The 18,055-nt window shown below is 50.3% G+C and overlaps 1 protein-coding gene across 8 annotated transcripts in view; it reads right to left on the minus strand.

Annotated features, from left to right (window-relative positions):
• The window catches only part of LOC127028918 (centrosome-associated protein CEP250-like), a 65,951-nt gene that overhangs the window by 33,539 nt on the left and 14,357 nt on the right, over positions 1–18,055 (minus strand). For 4 of the 8 annotated variants that reach the window (XM_050914569.1, XM_050914568.1, XM_050914564.1 and 1 more), the window contains 18 exons: positions 17,479–17,577; positions 16,295–16,456; positions 15,810–15,988; positions 15,180–15,362; positions 14,094–14,238; positions 13,663–13,809; positions 13,240–13,470; positions 11,492–11,685; positions 10,815–10,942; positions 10,441–10,610; positions 9,454–9,633; positions 8,641–8,775; positions 8,156–8,299; positions 7,568–7,699; positions 4,012–6,531; positions 3,250–3,405; positions 2,716–2,823; positions 1,017–2,548 (listed from right to left, as the gene is read on the minus strand). In XM_050914569.1, the coding sequence (XP_050770526.1) occupies positions 2,201–2,548; positions 2,716–2,823; positions 3,250–3,405; positions 4,012–6,531; positions 7,568–7,699; positions 8,156–8,299; positions 8,641–8,775; positions 9,454–9,633; positions 10,441–10,610; positions 10,815–10,942; positions 11,492–11,685; positions 13,240–13,470; positions 13,663–13,809; positions 14,094–14,238; positions 15,180–15,362; positions 15,810–15,988; positions 16,295–16,456; positions 17,479–17,577 (5,361 nt within the window). In that variant the 3' untranslated portion in view covers positions 1,017–2,200. Of the gene's footprint in view, positions 1–714; positions 2,549–2,715; positions 2,824–3,249; positions 3,406–4,011; positions 6,532–7,567; positions 7,700–8,155; positions 8,300–8,640; positions 8,776–9,453; positions 9,634–10,440; positions 10,611–10,814; positions 10,943–11,491; positions 11,686–13,239; positions 13,471–13,662; positions 13,810–14,093; positions 14,239–15,179; positions 15,363–15,809; positions 15,989–16,294; positions 16,457–17,478; positions 17,578–18,055 lie in introns of those variants that run through there. The other 4 variants (XM_050914570.1, XM_050914571.1, XM_050914567.1 and 1 more) reach the window with 4 other exon arrangements.

The raw sequence follows: 18,055 nt of genomic DNA on the forward strand, positions 1-18,055 counted from the left end.
CCCGCCTGCCGGGGCCGGGCCGGCACCGCCCCCGGGCCCGCCCGGCAGCGCGGCCCGAAGCCGGCCGAGGGGGCTGGCGGGGAGGGGCTGGCGCTCCCGGTCGCCTCCGGGCCGGGAAGCTCCTCGCTGCCGCCTCGCCCTCCTCTGGCCCGCCCTGCCAACGGCCCCCGGGCCTCGGAAGGACGCCCGAGAGACGCGGACTGGGCCGAGATCGGTTAGCTGGAGAGGGCTCGACCCCGAGGCCAAGCTGCTGGCAGGGAGCGGCTTTCACTGGCTTTCGCGCCCTCCCCAGCCCATCCGCTGCCTCCCTCTTTGACAGGCCTGCAGTTGGTTACTAACGCCCTTCGGAGAACAGCCGGGCTGCCCCTCAGGCTGGCTGTCGCGGCGACAGAGCTGAGAGCAAAGCGGCTCGGCAGAGTACCGCCGCTTTTTGTGCTGAGGGAAGGAGGGAAGGAAGGAGGGAAGGAGGAGGGAGGGGATGAGGGAAGGAAAAATCCACTCTCGTGCCCCACCTTCGATCCCTGGCGTGTACTCTTCCCCCTTCGCTTCGAGAACACCTCCATCTCCCCCTCTCCTCACAGGGAACGGCCATGAACTCGAGCTTCAATCCTACGACACCTCCCAATAGCTGACTTGCGCAAGTAAAAGAACAGCGTCATCTTTTCCTAAGCCACCAATTTACCCACCCCTTGCTTTTTCCTACTGAAAAAGTGCGGTCCTGCACAATTCCTTTTATTCAAAAAAACTTTAAAAACCACCGTCACTAGGAGATGCTTGCAAAGGCAAAGAGAACAAACGCAGCCCGTTTCCCACAGCAAAACGTAATGCATTCCTGGGAAGGGCACGAGACAGGAACCCCGTGATGCTGCAGCTGCTCCTCTACAGGAAAAGAAGGCTCAGAGAGGCTGAGCCAGCTTCCGAGTCTCTGCCTCCAGAACAGCAGCTTCGGGCTCCCTGACCACAGCTGCTAAGGAGCAAGACAGCTCTCGGTGAAGGTCTGACAGCTCCTGGCTGGTCTTTGCACAGCACTCAATGTAGTCCTGCTTGCATTTGCGTTCTTGCGCCAGCTGCGTCTGCAGAAGGGACACCTGAAAGAGGCGAAAGGCCGAGCTCAGACAAGCCCACGCTGTTAGGACCATCCGCAGCTCCACGGTTCCGGCTGTCAGGGAAGACGCACCCTCTAACTCCAGCCCTGACAAACGCTTTGTCCCACTTGGGGAATGGGCACTAACAGGTTCCCAGAGTCACCCTGAACTGACCTGAGACTATCAACAATTCGAGTCTCTTTCCGGCATACCATTCACACGTACACCACCGAGACATTCCATGTATATGAAAGACAGAGGTTCCTACAGGATTTAGTAACCCAGCTCGTTTTTTTCAAAGGAGAGATCTGGGCTACTGCCGCCTCGGTTCCACACGCTTTGTCCTCGGCAGGAGCACCACTGGTTACACAAGGTACTGAAGAGCTGTTCTGTTATGATCTAGTTGCAAAACTTGACAGCTAGCACACGAAAAGGGCGAAAACGCTCATTCTTCCTCCCTTCAGAGCATTTCACAAATGAGCAGAGCAGAACTGGATGAACCAAGCCCAGGGGGGAAACGAGCCTTAAAGGACTGCGGAGGCCTTGAAACTCCTCCAACTCTCTTCTTTCCTGGCAACACGGGGTTGTGCCTGCTGGGCTTTTTGGGGGCAGAGACCCAGCTGCTCTCACCTCCTCCCAGGTTTGCAGTGCAGTGTGGCCATAGCAGCTCTGGCATGTTGCCCTCTGCCTGCTTTGGAGTGGAGGAGATGCCAGCACTGGGAGCAGCGCTCAGGGCTTTGCTGTTTTGGGGAGCACAGCTCAGGTCAGAGGTTCTCCTCTCTTTTCCAAGTGACGTGTGCTTCGCCGAGGGCTGTGCTCCCCACGGGAATGCCATCCCCAACCTCAGGCTAGGAACATGAAAATACTCTTTCTTGGCAAGCGAACTCAAATAACAGAAGCAGTTCCTAAAGGAGTTTTATGGCTTACGGAACCTGCTACCTTGGAATTACACCACCAAGGTCTGTCAACATAAAGCCAAACCAGATCAAAAGGGCGACCCTGATCTGCCAGAGCAGACTAGATGTTGAAACTCAGGCAGCCAGCCCCGGCAGGGGAATGCGCAGTGATATGATGCAAGCTCCACTGGTAATTGAGCCAAGGGAAAACAGGAGGAGTCAACCAGGTGAGTGAGACTCAAGGGGAACAGCCTTAGAATACTCCCTCTTTTCCGGCGAGTTCCAGTTTTCTGCATTTCCTCCAATCCCTCTCCCACCTTTAGGCAAGCCAGAGACTAGACCTAGGTGAATGACGGTGTTTGGCCACGGCCAACAGATGGGTCTGACTGGGTATTTCCACCGCCTGGTGTACTCGCTCCCTGACAGCCAAACAAGCCTCGGGCTGTAGCAGCGTGCAGAGTTGTGCCCATGAGTACAGCCCCAGCAGCTTGTGATGAGAGCTTTCCTCCTCCTCACCTGGTTCTGCAACTCAGCTAATCGACGACTGCAGCGCGTGTGAGACGACTCCTGTGAAGAAAACGCAAGGATTTGGTTTTGGCCTCCAGTCTGGCCAGGGCCATGGTCTATATTCGACTGCCGTTAGGTCTATACCGGGGGGCTGCTGCCACCGGGATTTGCCCTTGTTCCTCTGTATGGCCAGAGCCTCCTCCCACCAAGTAAGAGTCTGTTCTCACCTGTCGAGAAGCAGGCACCTTGTGCTGGTCGGAGAGAGAAAATCCGCACGCATCTGGCAGCGACCGACCACTACAGTATCTCTTCAGTCTCCTCCGTTCACGTTCCACCTGCACGTTGGATAGGAGAAAGGGTCACAGAAACCTGCCACCAAACAAGGAGCAAAAGGACCTCTGGACATCACGGCAAGGAGGTGTCTGCTCAGAGACCGTTAAGTGCACCAGAGAACGCTGGGGGCCAAAAGCACTCCAAGTAGACTACGGAAGAGAAAGAGCGAGAGGAAGCAGATCCTGACACAAGAGTGTCCAGTGTGTGCGTATGGGGCCACTGGGGCAAGAAGGGTGGTACCGGAGTGAATGTGCATTTGTGAAGGCAACGGGGTGCCAGGAGAGAGAGAAAATACGGACGTGTGTGTCCACAGGGGGAGGTGGGAGAGGGAAGGAAACAAGCAGGGGACTCCAGAGCGCTGTCTGTGGAAAGGGGTTGTGTTCCAGAGGACCGTGAGGCTTTGCAGAGGCAGTGAAAGCCTGGTTTACCTGCTCAAGAGTCCTCCTGAGCTCAGCATTGAGTTGCTTCAGCTCAGTCTTCTCAACTTCCAGCCTTGCAACGGCTCGCTGCAGATGTTCCAGCCGCTGCGACAGGAGTCTCTTCTCCGAGAGCCACGAGAGCTGCTCCCCTTCTGCAGTAGCCTGCTGGGCATACAGAGAGGAGATTGTGTGAGCTGGTGCCCCAGAAAGGTTAGAAGGGCCACAATCAACAAGTCAGGGAGAGTACATCCTGAATGCGCAATGAAGCCTTTAACCTGATCAGGCAGCAGTACGAACTCCGTTAGTTTTAATACACCGGAAAAGCTGTACCTCAGAAATCTAAATCTCTGAAAGCATCCTCTAAGCACCATCAGGGCTGCTCTTCAGCCATCGCTACAAAATTGTACTTAGTTGGGTCAACTGTGCCCTGTCCTTTCCATGCCAAATCCTAACCACGACACGTTGGCTAAGCTTGCCTAGACAGGAGAGAACCAATTACCCGTCCCCAGCTTTTGGACCGGAGTGAATTTTAACAGCAAGCGCTGTAGTACTTTCAGTGGTTCTGGGCTTGACAGAAAACGTTCTAGCAGGTGAATGGCCTCTGGCCAGAGCTCTACAGACAGGCAAGCCTGCTGGCTGCAATCATGGTTTCTTCCATGGCCAAGCAGGTCATGGAGCTATGGGAATATATATTCCCATATCTTTATGGGAAACAGCTTTAGAACCCTTTATAGACATTTGAGTTGACTGATGATCAGTCACAGTGCCTACCTGATGATGAAACCGGTCCGTGTCCCTCTCTGAAACCATACTCTGCAGGACGGCTACTTCTTCCCTCAACGTGCCATTGGCCATTTCACTCTTGGTAAGGGCGAGAGTCAGTGCTTGTGCCTTCTCTTTCCATTCCATTTCCCCGCTTTCAGTCTGCTTCAAAATAGCAATCGCACGCTCCAATTCTTCCCCCTTTGCCTTCCGCTCATCTTCCAGTTGTTGGGTTAGCTCCTTCTGCCTTTGCAAGAGACGGTCTCTCTCCTGGAGAACTCTCCTCTTCTCTGCTTCCTCTTCCTCCCATTTTCGGAGTTTCTGGATTTGTTTCTGTAGGGTCTCCCCTCCATCCTTCCATCGCAAAGCTGATGTTATTTGTTTCAGGAGTTCACTCTGCCTCCTAAGCTCTTGTTCTCTCCCTGCCAGAGTCTTCTCTAAATACCCGACTCTGTCTCTCTGGTACTTGATCTCTTCATCCCTCTTTGTCAGCGTCTGCTGAACGTGCCGGAGATCTTCCCGAAGAGCTCTTCTTTCCTCGTCTAACTCTTCTTGCTCACCTTGAGCCTTGGTCTCTTGTTCCCTCTCGTGCAAGGCTGCTTCTAGGAGCTTCTCTTGCTCTCTCTGATGTCTAACCTCTTCATTCTTCTTGGTTAGCCTGAGCTGAAGATTCTGCAAGGTCTTCAGTTCTTCTTCTTGGCGCTGGAGTTGCTGCATAAGAGTTTCATTGTCTTCCTCTCTCTTCCTCACCACTTCCTCAAGCAGATTCACTTGCTTCTGGCATGAGGTTAGTGCTACTGTCATGCTTTCTTCACGAAGCCGGAACATGTTCATTTGCTCTGTCTGCCTGAGGAACTCCAAATGGTTCTCCTTCAGGACTTGGCTCATTTTGTCCAGATCCTGCTCTAGACTCTTGGCCTGCTTGCCTTCTAACTCCTTCTGCCCTCGAAGGTCCTGGACATGCTCTTGCAAAGACACGATCTCTTGATCTCTAGCTTCTAGAGAAGATGCAGCGTGTTCTAGTTTCTGCAGTATGGCTTTAGTCTGCATCGCTGCCTCCTCCTTTTGCTGTTGAAGCTTAGAGATAGCCTCCTCCAGAACCCCGATCGTTTTTTCTCTTTCTTTCAGAGTCAGTTTTGTTGCTTGAAGATTTGTTTGCTCAGCTTCGTGCTTTTCCTCCTGTTCCTTGCATGCCTCACATTGCTTTCTAAGGGATACAATTTCTTGCTCTTTTTCCTTTAGTGCCCCTTCAAGACGTTGCAGGATTTCCTTCTGCTGTTGAGAGTCTTGTTCTTGTTTTTGGAAGGTCTCAATCAGTTCCTTCTGAGATTCAATCATGAAATCCTTTTCTTTCAGTATTGCCGTAGTGTATTCTAAGTCTCTGTGTAAGACACTCATCCGTTCTTCTGTTTTTTCCTCATAGCTCCGTGTTTGTTGCTTTTGGACGTCCAGGAGCCTGTCCTTTTCTTTCAAGGCTTCGAAGGTCTGCTCCAGTTGGTGCCGGACAGTCCTTAACTGCATTGCCATGCCTTCTTCAGCTTCCTGGATTTGCTTTTGTTGGGACTCAAGCTCTTGATCTTTTTTAGATAAAGCAAGCGTCATCTTTTCTACTTTACCATGAAGCTCTTGCAGGTAGCCCTCTTGCTCTTCCTTGTACTGCTGCAAGAGGCTTAACTGATCCCTTTGAGACTCACACTCACTCTCTCTGTCCTTAAGAGCTGCCCTCAGGTGTTCAAGGCTTGCGTGCAGAGATTTCACCTGTTCCCTCTCCATTTCCAGGTCTTGGATCTGCTGAGTCAGAGACATAAGCTCCAAGTTTTTCTCCTTCAAGTTTCCTTTCATATGATCAAGATCCACCTGCAGATTTCTCACTTGGGATGCACCGTGTTGTTCTAGAATCATTATTTTCCCCTCCTGGAATTTGATCTCCTGCTCTCTCTCCTCCAGCTCCTTGCTCATCTTGCTGACAGCAGTCCTCTGCATTTCTCGCTGCTTCTCCAGCTCCGCTATCAGTTCTTGCTGGGATCTGATCTCCTGGTCTCTCTCTTCCAGGTCTTTGCTCATTTTGCTGACAGCAATCCTTTGTTCTTCTTGCTGCTTCTCCAGCTCCTGTATCTGTTCTTGCTGGGATTCAATCTTCTGGTTTTTCTCTCTTACGTCCTTAATAACCTGATCCAGAGCAGTTTTGTGCATTTCTTTCTGCTCTTCCAGCACTCTCATCTGTTCCTGGTACACCTTCATTTCTCCCTCCCTCTCTGACAGGATGGCAGTCACATGAGTGAGATTCTCCTGCAAAGCTTTTCCCTGTGCTGCCTCTTTCTGGAGCACCTGGATTTTCTCCCGCTGCATTTCCAGTTCCTCATTTTTAATTTTTAGGAGAGACACTGTGGTGTGGAGTTCTTGTTCAAGGGAGTGATGCCTATCTGTTGCTGTAGTCGCTCGGGTCTCAGAGGCTGTGACCGACTCCTGAAGAAGTTTTATCTCCCATACCAGTTCTTCTTTAAGTGCTTGCAGTCTGTCCCGTTCCTGCTGCAAAACAGGGAGGAAAAGATTCAGTAATGCCGTCTGTGTATGTTTGCTTTTCGTACTCGATTGGAACTCCTGCTCCAGTGGCAGCCAAGTGCTGCCCCCCTCTCCCTGCCTCTCGGGATGTTGCAGACCTTTCCCGCGCCACCCTTTAGGCTGCGTCTTTCCCAGCTGACTCAGCCAGTCCCACCTTCCTTTCTGCCCTTCTCTGAACCTCTTCTAGCTCTAGTGTGTTCTTTTGGGGAGGAGCTCCCAGAACTGCAGCCAAGATTTAAAGCCCAGACTAAGCATGATTTAGGCAGTGGCATGATGCTGTTCTCTCTGCTAGGGAGGAAGGGAAGAGAGAACCACCCCAACATTTGATTTCCCTTTTTTGGGGGTGCTGGGGTTTTTCTGGACCTCTCCTGTGTAGAGTTTTCAGGGTACCATCCTCTAGAACCCCACTGTGCCCTCTGGAAGGAGTAATGGTCAGATCACAGTCTCTCATTCAGTGTTTGAAATCAGGACTAGTTTTCCCCTTGCTGGCACACATATTTAGCCGAATCAGCACTTTGGTTTCTCAAATGTCTGTATTTATTCCCCCCGCTGTCTGCTCTCAGATGGGCAACGTTGAACAGCTCTCCATCATTAGCAAACTTTGTCTTCTCACCCCTTTTTCCAGATCCAGATATTTAGAAATCTAAATATGGATTTGGACACAAATAATTGCCCAAGCTATGCAATGTAAATAGAGACAAGTTTGAAAATTACTTTGACTAAAGCTTCGAGGGCAGAAATCTTCAGAATTGAGGAAAATAAACACCCTGAATCATCACGGAGTTTTCTATGACTACGGCATCTTCCCTTACTTATTCAGAACAATGCAATTGGAAAGGTTAAACCAAAAAACAACCACTCTGTATCTTCTCAGATTTGGACTGAACCTGTACGAGACCACCCAAAATCAGCTCTCCACTGGAAGAAGTTGCTCCTTAGAATTATTAGCAGAAGGCCAAAAAACATGTAAGAAATGGCCCTTCACGGCATCTGCCAGCCTCACCAGGACATCCTTTCTTTGCTTCTCAGTGCTCTCGAGTCTCCTTTCCAAAGACGCCACCTCTTGATGTAGAGTCACAGCCTCCTTCTTTAGAGGCTCTTCAGAGGCTGCTAGCTGAGATGTCAACTCTTCCACCTCAAGTAAAACATAAACAAAGCAGTCAAAGACTACAGCTTGTCACTGTCAGCCATAGTGTATACTGTGAGGAAAGGGAAAGAAGTTGTTGAAATTCCACCCTAGCACGAGAGTACCAGATTCACAATGGATGCAGCCGACTTGTTTAAAAATCTCAGTGGGTCACCATGGTCATCTGAAAAACCACCTTAAAAACCAAGGCTAGCAGTAACAAGACCAGCAGAAATCCATGCTGATGATTGCTGGCAAACAGGCAAAAGCACTAGGCCATCTGTCCAGGGCGGCAGCTGAGATTCAGCTGGCCTGTAAGTCTCCTTCAGAGCAGCTGAGATGGAGACCACAGTATGGTGGCAGTCCGAGGGATCACCCCATCAGCCTGCTGCTCTGCCACGGAAAGGCACGACGTGGAGAGACGGCCTGTTTGATGACTGGAGTAGCTATTGCTGTTGCAGTCACCTGGTTTTGTAGAGCATCCCGCTGCTGAAGGAGGATATTCATTTCCTCTTTGACGGTTTGGATTTCTCCCTTGTGCCTCTTCTCCACTGCCTCGGTCTTGCTCTGAGTTTCCTGCAGCTCTGCTTGCAGCTCTGCCGTGATGTTCTGTAAACACAAATGGAGAGCAGGCTACTGGGACCTGCCATCAGGCCCAGCTTTTTCCTCTTTCTGTCTCAAAATCACATTCATTCAGCCACTTCTTTCTGCTTTGCTACCCAGCTCTGCTTCCACTGTAACCCTGCCTTCCTGTTGCGGATCTCTGGAGCTTCCCAGGCTCTGTGCTTTCAGTGCCTGCAGTAGTCCTTGCCTCCTCAGTCCCAGGACTTATGTTTTATGTCCTGGGTACTGCCCTTCACTCTGTTACCTGGCGCTCTCAGCCTCTCCCGCAGCTTACGTCCAGTTGCCAACGGCCCGTTCCTTCAACCTACCCTACTAGTCAGACTTACCTGCCCGTTCTCTCGCTGCTCTTCCACCTCCTGCCTCAGCTGCTGGAGCTGCTGGCAGGCTTCTCTCAGCTCTCCCTGAGTTTGGAGCAGCGTCTCTAATAAAGCATCCTTCTCACGCTCCTTTTCTAGCAGGACCTGCACAGAAATAAAGAGAAGACGGGTTCAAACTTCCCACGCAGAATTTGTGCGGCAAGACTCAAAGACTGACGGGCTCACACGTTCTCAAAGCCCTATGCTGCTGGGCTCCTAGGTCATTATCTGCCCACTTGGAGGCACAGATTCCTAAGGGAGACTGGCACTATAAACATGGTCCATCCACGGTCCCTCTGGGATTGAATCTCCAACAAACTCCTGGCCATCTAACAGGAAAATGTGTGGCATTTCTCCAGTGTCTTGCCTTGCTGGTGAGGGTATCTCTCGTCTCCTGCTGTGCCCTGTGTGTCTTTCAATAGCGACTTTTGCACCTAGTTAGCAGCCCGATATCCAGCCACCTCCCACAGCTCTCTCCTTGCTGCGCAGGTGGCTTCCTTTTTGAGCTCACCCCTTGTGAGACACAGTTATGGTGTTCACGTTCTCTTCAGGCCGGCAAGGCGCTTCCTGCCTTTCTTAAACCTACCCTCTGGTAGCCTCTCGCATTAGAGGCCCTGTCCCTCGTGGCACAAAGCTCTCATGGTTGCTAAGGCATCACTCCTGTTCACAAAGGGGCAGCTGAGAGACACTTCTACCCAGACGGACAGTGTCCAGAGAAGCACTGCCAATAAGGAGCCCAGAAGAGTAAAAACACCACACAAATTCTGCCTTCACAGTCTTTACCTCTTGCTTGGCATTTTCGACTCTGGTTCGTTCCTCCTCTTGTTGAGCCTGCACGGTAGCAACTTCCTGCTTCACATCAAACAGCTTCTTCTCGTGCTCCCTTTCTGTCTCTGCCTTCTCCTTTTCCCATTGCTCCAGCATCTCCTGGACCTCTGAATGGTGCCCTTCCCGCTCGCTTGCCTGATGAGGGGAGGAAAAGACTTCAAGATAAAGTCCCAGCCAAGCTCCTCAAAACAAAGGGGAAGCTTCATCCCTCCCACAACCCCTCACCAGAACAGCGCACCGTAATGGCTTTGTGCCCTCCATCAACCACATCCTATCGAGGAACTTAAAAGGAGGGTCAGCAGGTGGAAGAAAAGGAGACGTCACCTTCCCCTCTCTGATGCCTGCCTGTTTCCCAACACCTCTCGCCTCGGGATTTCTCTCTGTTCTCAGAGTCTCTGTTTTCAAAGCTCAACTCCATTCTCATCAATGAACAGATGCTGAGGGACTGCAGGGTGAGCAAGAGGCCAGTACCCCGATGCCCTAGTCACAAGACAGGCCACGAACTGAAGTACCAGGGACAAGGGCCCTGTTCCATACGCTTCTAGCCCAAAGCTAATGCCTCTGTCAACCGCGGAAGGACAGACAGAAAGGAACAAAGTTCCCGTGCCTGCAGCTGGCAGGAATGTCAGGAGTCCGCTTCACGGTAGACAGGAGTCCGGTAAGCTCCTGCCCCTTTGCTGCCATGCTTTGGGTGGGGACCACCCAACCTTCTGCTGAACTCGTCTTAGGCCCACCCTGAATCTGGGGCTGCAGTTACTGTCCCAGCAGAGTCCTGTGGGTGTTCACGTGCCTTCAAGTAGGAGCCATTGGCTCTGCTGCCTGGCCTAGCAACGTGTGGCCTATGACAGATGACTGCTGCCATTTCACACGCTCAGGCTATTCTTCTTCTCAAGCCAGCCCACAAACCTTGCTCAAAGAATTCAAAAGCGTATCGTTTCCTACCAGGTCTTGCAGGAGCTTGCTTATTTCCACTTCATGCTCAGCTTGCCGGAGTCTGAGGGTGTTGTCATACTGCCGTTCTGTCTGCAAGAGCCGTTCTGCCATGTTTTCCCGTTCCTGCCTCATCAGAGTCCTCTCCGCTTCCAGCTCACACTGAAGGCACTTCACTTCCCCTGCAAACACGACAAATGGCAAGATTCAGTGCCTGCCCAAACAGTGGTTCTGACTTTACTGACCTTAAGCCATTTGAATTTCAGTGTAGGAGGGATCTGTCTCCAGCTCCTTCACTCCTCAGAAGCACTGCAGACAGAGAGCTATTTTTATACCATCTCCCCTAGGCAGGGGGAGCACCAGAAACAAAGCAATGAGCCTTTCACCTTGGATCACCTCCTTGGCCTGCGTGACGGTGTGAAGTTGGACTTCAAGCTGACTCCTGGCGATCTCCAGCTGAGATAAGCGCTGCTGAGCCTCAAACAGGCTGGATTCCAGGGTCTCCTTCGCCGACCTGCAAGTTACAAATACGGAGAGAAAGGAGTTTCTTGCTCCTGACACCCACAGGGAGTTACTCCAGTAAGAAGTGGTTCGAGATCCCTACCCCTGAGTACGGAAAATGGGTTCTGTGGAAACTTGTATACAGAAAGCGTATTTCTGCCATTTAAAATGGCAATGCAGGCTCCTCCGAGGGAATGCCCAGGCTTTACTTACGACCTAGCATAACACAGAAAGCCCTACCTCAATGCAGAGCCAAGGTACCAGCTATTGAGGAATTATCTTGGCTTGCTTTGGACTTCACGCAGGAATGGGCAAGGGGGCAGAAACAGGAGCCCAAGGCTCAGGAGAGCTTTGCTAGCTTGAGCTGCCAGAAAAATAACATTCAAATCATGCTACACTGGTTTGGGGTTTTGCTGCTCGAGATTCCTCCATTTTCTGTCCACGGCAGGTGAAAACAGCTGGAAAGCACGCCGGCTGCAGTAAATCCTCGTGTAATGATTGCCACCTTTATAATTACAGACACTAAATCATGTCCTGCCTAGGGTCTCCTCCCCGCCTTTACCTGGCCTCTGCCAGCTGCTCTGAAAGGCCTTGTCTGTCCCGCTCCACGGCTGCCAGTCGCACCTCTAGGGCAGCCTTCTCGTGCACCAGCAATTCCTTCTCCTTGCACACCTTGGCCAGCGCATGCCCTTGGCGAGAGGACTCCTGGCGCAGCTGCTCCAGACCACTGCTAGCCGACTCTTGCTGGCGGTAAACCTGGAAGCGGGACAAAACACAGTTGGAGTCCTTTCTCTGGAGTCCTGGGCAGAGCCGGCCAGTGCCGCTTCTGAATCAGCTGGAGGAGAAAGAGCTCCTGGACGTTGGGCTGCAAGGTTAAGAGCATCTGCTGTATACCGCACTCATACCCTGGGCTGCCAAAAGGCACTGGCACTGTTCACTTGGAAGTGATGTGTAAGGCCCTCCTGGGTTGCCTGGGACCAGACAGCTCCCTCCGGGCAAACGTACATACCCCACACTACCTGTTTTCATGCAAAAATACCGCATCTTCCAGAACTGCCACCTTGCAAACTACAATTCTATCCGAATCTATGCCAGTGACGGACAACTTCAGCAAAGTTTGAGCAAAAGCAACTTTGCTCGCTGAAGAAAGTGAAAATACACGTGGTTTCTCCTCCTAGGAAAAAAACCCCAACCCATCAAAGCGTCACCTACTGCAGTGTGTAAAGCAGTTGGATGCAATGAGGTGATGCTTGGCAGGGCAACGGCCCCTGGGGCGAGCAGTGTCATTTAGTGATTTCGGAATGTCTGGCTGATGTGGCCAAAGAGATGGCAGACTCTGTTTGTACAGCAGTTCATGTCAACCATACCGTTTACGCGTCTTGCACAAAGAAGTTGTCTAATATACCTCGCCGGTATTCAAGCTCGAAGATGAACCCTGATTTTTTAGCTTTTTTTCTCAGTCTAACACCTCTGCTCTGTAGTTGCCAAACATACCACGGACTCCAAAACTAAGACTGTCTAACAGAGAACAGACCATCAGAAACAACCAATTCTCCTCTCAAAGTTATCCCCTAATACCCAGGATTGCACATTATGGAACTGACATTTGAACGATGACAAACTCCCTAGTCTCCTCCAGTGACACGATTCTCCCAAGCTCTTTTTCCCGGGTCCTGAAATCAGTTAGTCCAGAGAAAACAGTCCTGTGCCATCCCCTATTTCTCATCTTCTTCCTCAAAGCCTAAAGAGGCTCCAGCAATTCAAAGCTGCGTGTGTGTCTTAAAATACAATTTCAACAATTTCAAGGTGTCATTCCCATTCTTGGCAGGACGGGACAGCAGACATTGACTTGCAGCTTTGTCCCGCTCTCTAGGCTCGAACAAATGCAGCTTTGAAAGCTGCAGACTTCACAACAAGAAGCATAAATAGAAACAGGCAGCCCCGGGGCTTTTTGCCTCAGAAAAAGGGTGAAGAGCTATGCCGTTTGCTTCTTTTGCCACACGTGAGAGTAGTAGTCTTACTCAGCTTCATGGACACAATCATCTCCCTGCAGCTTCTCAAAAGCCAAAAAAGAGGCCAGCACAGCCAGGGGGATTAAAGTAACCTGTAGAAGCAGAGGACAACTCCGAGAACTGCAGAACTTCTCTGCAAGCCAGCAACACGCTTCCAAAAGGAAGTAAACAAAGCCTTCCGACCTCCAGCACTACCAAGCGTCTCCTTCACAGAAACCCCGCAGAAGCCAACAGATACAGCTTCACTGAGCCAAGCAGCCCAAAGCCCACCCAGAAAGCACCCGCTTTTTGGGCTCACCTGACTGAGCTTCTCTTGGGTTTCTGCCTTCTCCTCTGCCACTCTCCTCAGCTCTACCTGCAGCCCCTCCTGGTGCTCCTCTGCCTTCTTCAGCAGCTGCTCCAGGTGGGCTTTCTCTGCGCTGAGCTCTTCATTTGTTCGTTCACACAAGGTCAGCTTCTCCTGCTCAGAGATCTTTGCTCTCTCCACCTCGTCCACTTTGCCTGACAGAGCTTCATTCTCTTGCTCCAGCTACACTCACAGAAGCACAGAGGAAATAAGATACAGTCAGATTGACTCTGTAGGAGGTTTGGCTTGGACAGAAAAAGGAACAACATTTCCATATTCAGACAGTCCTACTGTCGGAAGGCAAGGAGTCTGAAAAGAAGCAGCAGCAGCAGCTGGAGACGAACCCTTGGCAAGATCTTTGGCAGCTCTGCTCACCTGCAGCACAAGTTTGCTCAGTTGCACTTTATCCAGTGCAAGGGCTTCATTCATACTGCTCATCTTCGCTGTTGCAACACGGAGATCAGCTGCTTCAGCACTCAGCTTATTCTGAGCCCCTGTCAACTCTGCTACTGCCTGCTCTGCCTGGAGAGACAAAAGAACAACATGAGAACAAAGACAGGAAAATCCCTGACTTGAAGCAGCCACTCCAGATCCCCTTTTGTGTCTCTGACACACTCCCAGTTCCGTGTTCCCAATAAGCACGCGGGCACTAACTACACCAAAGAGCCTGTGTGGTCTCATCACCGTTTTCCAAGAAGGAGAACAACATTGTCCCTGTCTTCTACTGCCAGAGACAGCATCAGTGGTGGTCTTGCTATCACAACTGCCTCTCCCGCAAGTGCTGCCTCGGAATAAGGTGACCATACCTTTTCCAGTGCCATGGTAAGCTGATGTTTCTCTTGCTTCAGCAGATCCCTCTGAAGGTGCGATTTCTCCAGTGTCTCTCTTGCGTCTACCAACTCACTCTGTAATAATGCATGTTTTCCTTCAAGTGCAGCTAAGTCCTTCAGTCTACGAGAGGGCAAAAGACCAACAAGTTTTTGATGTAAAATATTCTCATTTCCAAAACCAAGAGTACATACTATGTCCCAGATATGGCAGTTTGAATGATTTCCAACAGCTTTCTATTTACACCTAAAGAATGCTGGAATTGCATGACTAGAGCTGCATCACTCTTTGTCATTGCTGTAGGTGAAACATTCGTCACTGAGAAAGTAAAACAAGCTTCCAGAAATCGCAGAACACTTCCAAGAAGTTCAGGTGCTCTCAACAGCTCCCTGCCCATAGTTCTCTCTCTCCTTTTTGATACATTGGATACAAGACTTTCCAAAGTTCTTCTTTGGGTAAGACAGAATTTTTAAGTCCGGACTAATATTCCCACAATTACTCTTGCCTTCAGCAGTGAAACGATGAAAGAGCCTACAATCTATTTGGGGAGGAGATGTGTATGAATTTCCAATCCAATTATCATAGGATCACAGGATTATTCAGGCTGGCAGGGACCACAGGAGGCCTCTAGCCCGATCTTCAGCTCAAAGCAGCTGGGGTCAGCTATGGCATCAGTCCAGGTTGCTCAAGGCTCTATCCAGTTGGGCCTTCCAAATTTCCAGGGACGGAATCTGCACAACCTCTCTGAGCAACCTGTTCTGCTGCATGGTTGCCTTCACAGTTCAATTTTTTGTTCTCCTTAAATCCACTCTGAACCTCTCTTGTTTCAGCTTATGCCTGTCATCAGCTACTCTGGTCAGGGCTGGAATGATTTTTTTAAAGGGTCATAAAGAAGGTACAAGGAGGCAGCTATGCTGTATGTCAGCAGGTAGCCAGGCCTGCCCATGTGCTCCCTTCACCCTTCTATGCTACAAATGATGAGCATGCAAAATTAATTCTTTTATGGTGGGCCTCCTCAAGTCCAGCAATGCCCACCCCTGCCCAGAGAAAGCTTTAACGCTCACAGGAGCTCCTGGTCACGACGCACTCTCTCCATCGTCTGTTGCTGCTCCACCTTTTCCCCCTGGGCTGAATCTTCCTTCAGCTGCAGTTCAGTGTTACTTTGACGCAGACGCGAGGCTTCTCGCTCTGTTACTTCAAGCTGTTGCTGTAGCTCTTCCCTGGTTTTCTCGAGGTTTGCACAGTCACTGCAAAGACAAGGCTCAGTTACAAGAGTGAAGAGGCCTGAAGAATCACGGAACCCATTTTCATCATTCCAGGATGGAGTTGCGGGAAGCACAGCAAGGAAGAACTTGCTCTTCCCCTCACAAGGTAACTGAAGAGGGAAGGAGAAAGGAAGGCAGGCTTTTGCCTTCATTCAGTGAGAAGCAGTGGCTAGGAAAGGGCACCCAAAGAACACAATTCGGAGAAGCAGCATGTCGAGAGGGAGGCATCTTGTATTCCAGCATTACTCTGAATCTCCAAGACAGCCTTAGGATTCACAGTAGAGCATGAAGAGCAGTGACAGGAGGATGCTAAAGTGCCAGAGGCATGCATGTGGTAGGGCAGGCGAGTTCTTTCCCCGTAACACCTCTGAACTCCCAGAACTGGAAGCGCATTGCCTCTAGAACGCAGGAGGAGGAGGAAACACTCACCTTCTGAGTGCTTCTACCAGAGACTGGAGGTGCTGCCGGTGGCTGCTGGACGTCTTGCATTCCTCCTCCACTTGCTCAAGCCTTTGCTGCAGCTTCCTGCACTTCTCTTCCTGCTGTCTGTGCTGGTGCAGCAGAAAATTGATAGTGTCCTGCCTGGCAGAAAGCTCTTCTTTTAGGGCCTGCAAGGAATAGGCAGGGAAAGAGCACAAACAAGCAGTAAGGAGCAGGGAAGGTGGCTCCAGGTAGCTGGGAGAAGCAGCAAGCAGAGAGACAGCTCACCTGAAGGCAAAAGCTGTGATGAGGGGGTGGAGATCAAGGAGAGAAAAGCAGTAGAACACACAGCTGGTGAGACTGGCAAGGCAATATGGTACCAAGAGTGGGAAGGCTAGAAAGAAACTGGCTAAGTAAATGGAAAGGTTTCAAGCTAAGTGAGGTATTAGCAGCTGACCCCGTGGCCAGTGGTGAAGACAAACAGAAATTCTCACCTGTGTTGCTCCTCGCCTCCTTGCCAGTGCTTCCTGAACCAATACAAAGGCATGCTCTGCATCAACGGAGCTCAGACAAGAGAGGATGTTGCTAGACACTGCATGCTGGGAACTGTCAGTGCAGATAATGCTGACTGTGCTGCCACTGTCATCTAGCACCACCTGAAAGCCCACATCAAGCTGTTACTCTTTGCTCATTCTACTTGGTTCTCTCTATCTATTTCTCCTTTTTCCCCCACTTCACCCTAGAGTCATTAAAAACTCAATTATCTCGTTTCTTCAGTCAACAAAGAAGTTTTGTCCCTGTGGCCACAAGTACTCCAGGGATTTCTGAAAACAGCTACTATAAACAAGAAGAAACAAGTGTGAAGTGGCTGGAGGCTGCCTGAACGCTCCATTTCTTGAAGCTCTCAGGAATTATTTTGGTCTCCTTCAGCTTCTTAGAGCCACATACGTGAGCACCAGATCAACACTGGAAATAGCAATGAAAGGAAACATTAACGCTGCCCAGAGAAGAAGGAAGCCGATGAATACTGGAAAACAGCAATGAAAAAGCTAATGTTTATAATTACTCTGAGCAGTAGCACAAGAGGATAAAAATGACTACATAAGGAGAAAGAGCTGACTTTGTGAGAGGCTGTGTAAAAGACCTGATGATTAAACCCCCTTCCATAGAGTGAAGTTTAGGACTAAGTTAAAGTTACCCCTGAACAGTCAGACCAGTTGCGATTCTGGGGAGATAATGCTCAGTGAAGGAGCATAAAGGAGCTCTGCATGAAGGAGCAGAGTTGGCAAGTGCATCGATTGAGTCAGTGACCTTTTACAAAAATCTGAAGAATAACAGAGTCATTGCTCAAGGAGGGTGGGGAGTCAAGCTCCAAGAAACACTGGAATACAAATGTCAAGTAGCCAACTCAGAAAGCACAGTCCAAGAGAGACCTTAGCGGGATGGTGGAGGCAAAGGTACTGAAACTTCTAGCGACTCAGCTGAAGTGTCACAGGACAGCCAACTCGGAAGTTATAACAGGTTTTATGTCAGAAAAGTGGTATAAAAATTAAACAGCCAGTAGTAGTTAACACAGACAGTATACAACATATATATCTATTCCCTGGGCTAGTCTGTCGCCTTCCTCAAGTACTTTTAAATCAAATTTACAGAGATGTGGTCCAAACTCTGTACTCACCTCAGTTATATCTTTTATCAGCTTTTGGAGGGAAAGATTCTCTTCTTTGGCACTTTTAGTCCATGAAGCTTCATATTCTTTCTCTAACCGACTTGCTTCCTGAGAACAGAATAAAGAAAGGGTGGGCAGGGAAGAGCTGCTCCCCTCTGTAGCATTCCCATCCTCAGTAGCATTGTGATGGCAATAAGCCTCAGCCCTAGTGATTCCAGTATATTCCTTCCCATACCTATTCAATTTCTTCTTTGCTAAAACTAAGAAGAGAAAGACCAACAGCTAGTTTTTATAGACTGCTACGAAGCTGTCGATTCCAAGGAACGTTGATCCCTAGAGACTTAAAGTCCCAGGCAGAATAGCGTTGGTGCAACCCCCCTGAGGAAAACACCTCAGTTGTCTGCAGCTCCCCTGCCACGGCCTCCACCTGGACTGACTCCGCATGTCCCAAACACACGAGGAATCTTTTGGCAATGTGCCTGATGTTCCCATACAGTTAGCATCTTTACCACTCTTTCTCTTGAGGAAGCCACACCTCCTTGTGCTAAGGCTGGAGAGCAAACACTGGGCTATCTCCCAGATAAAG

This window comes from Gymnogyps californianus, unplaced genomic scaffold, assembly GCF_018139145.2.
Source record: "Gymnogyps californianus isolate 813 unplaced genomic scaffold, ASM1813914v2 HiC_scaffold_49, whole genome shotgun sequence".
Taxonomy (NCBI): domain Eukaryota; kingdom Metazoa; phylum Chordata; class Aves; order Accipitriformes; family Cathartidae; genus Gymnogyps; species Gymnogyps californianus.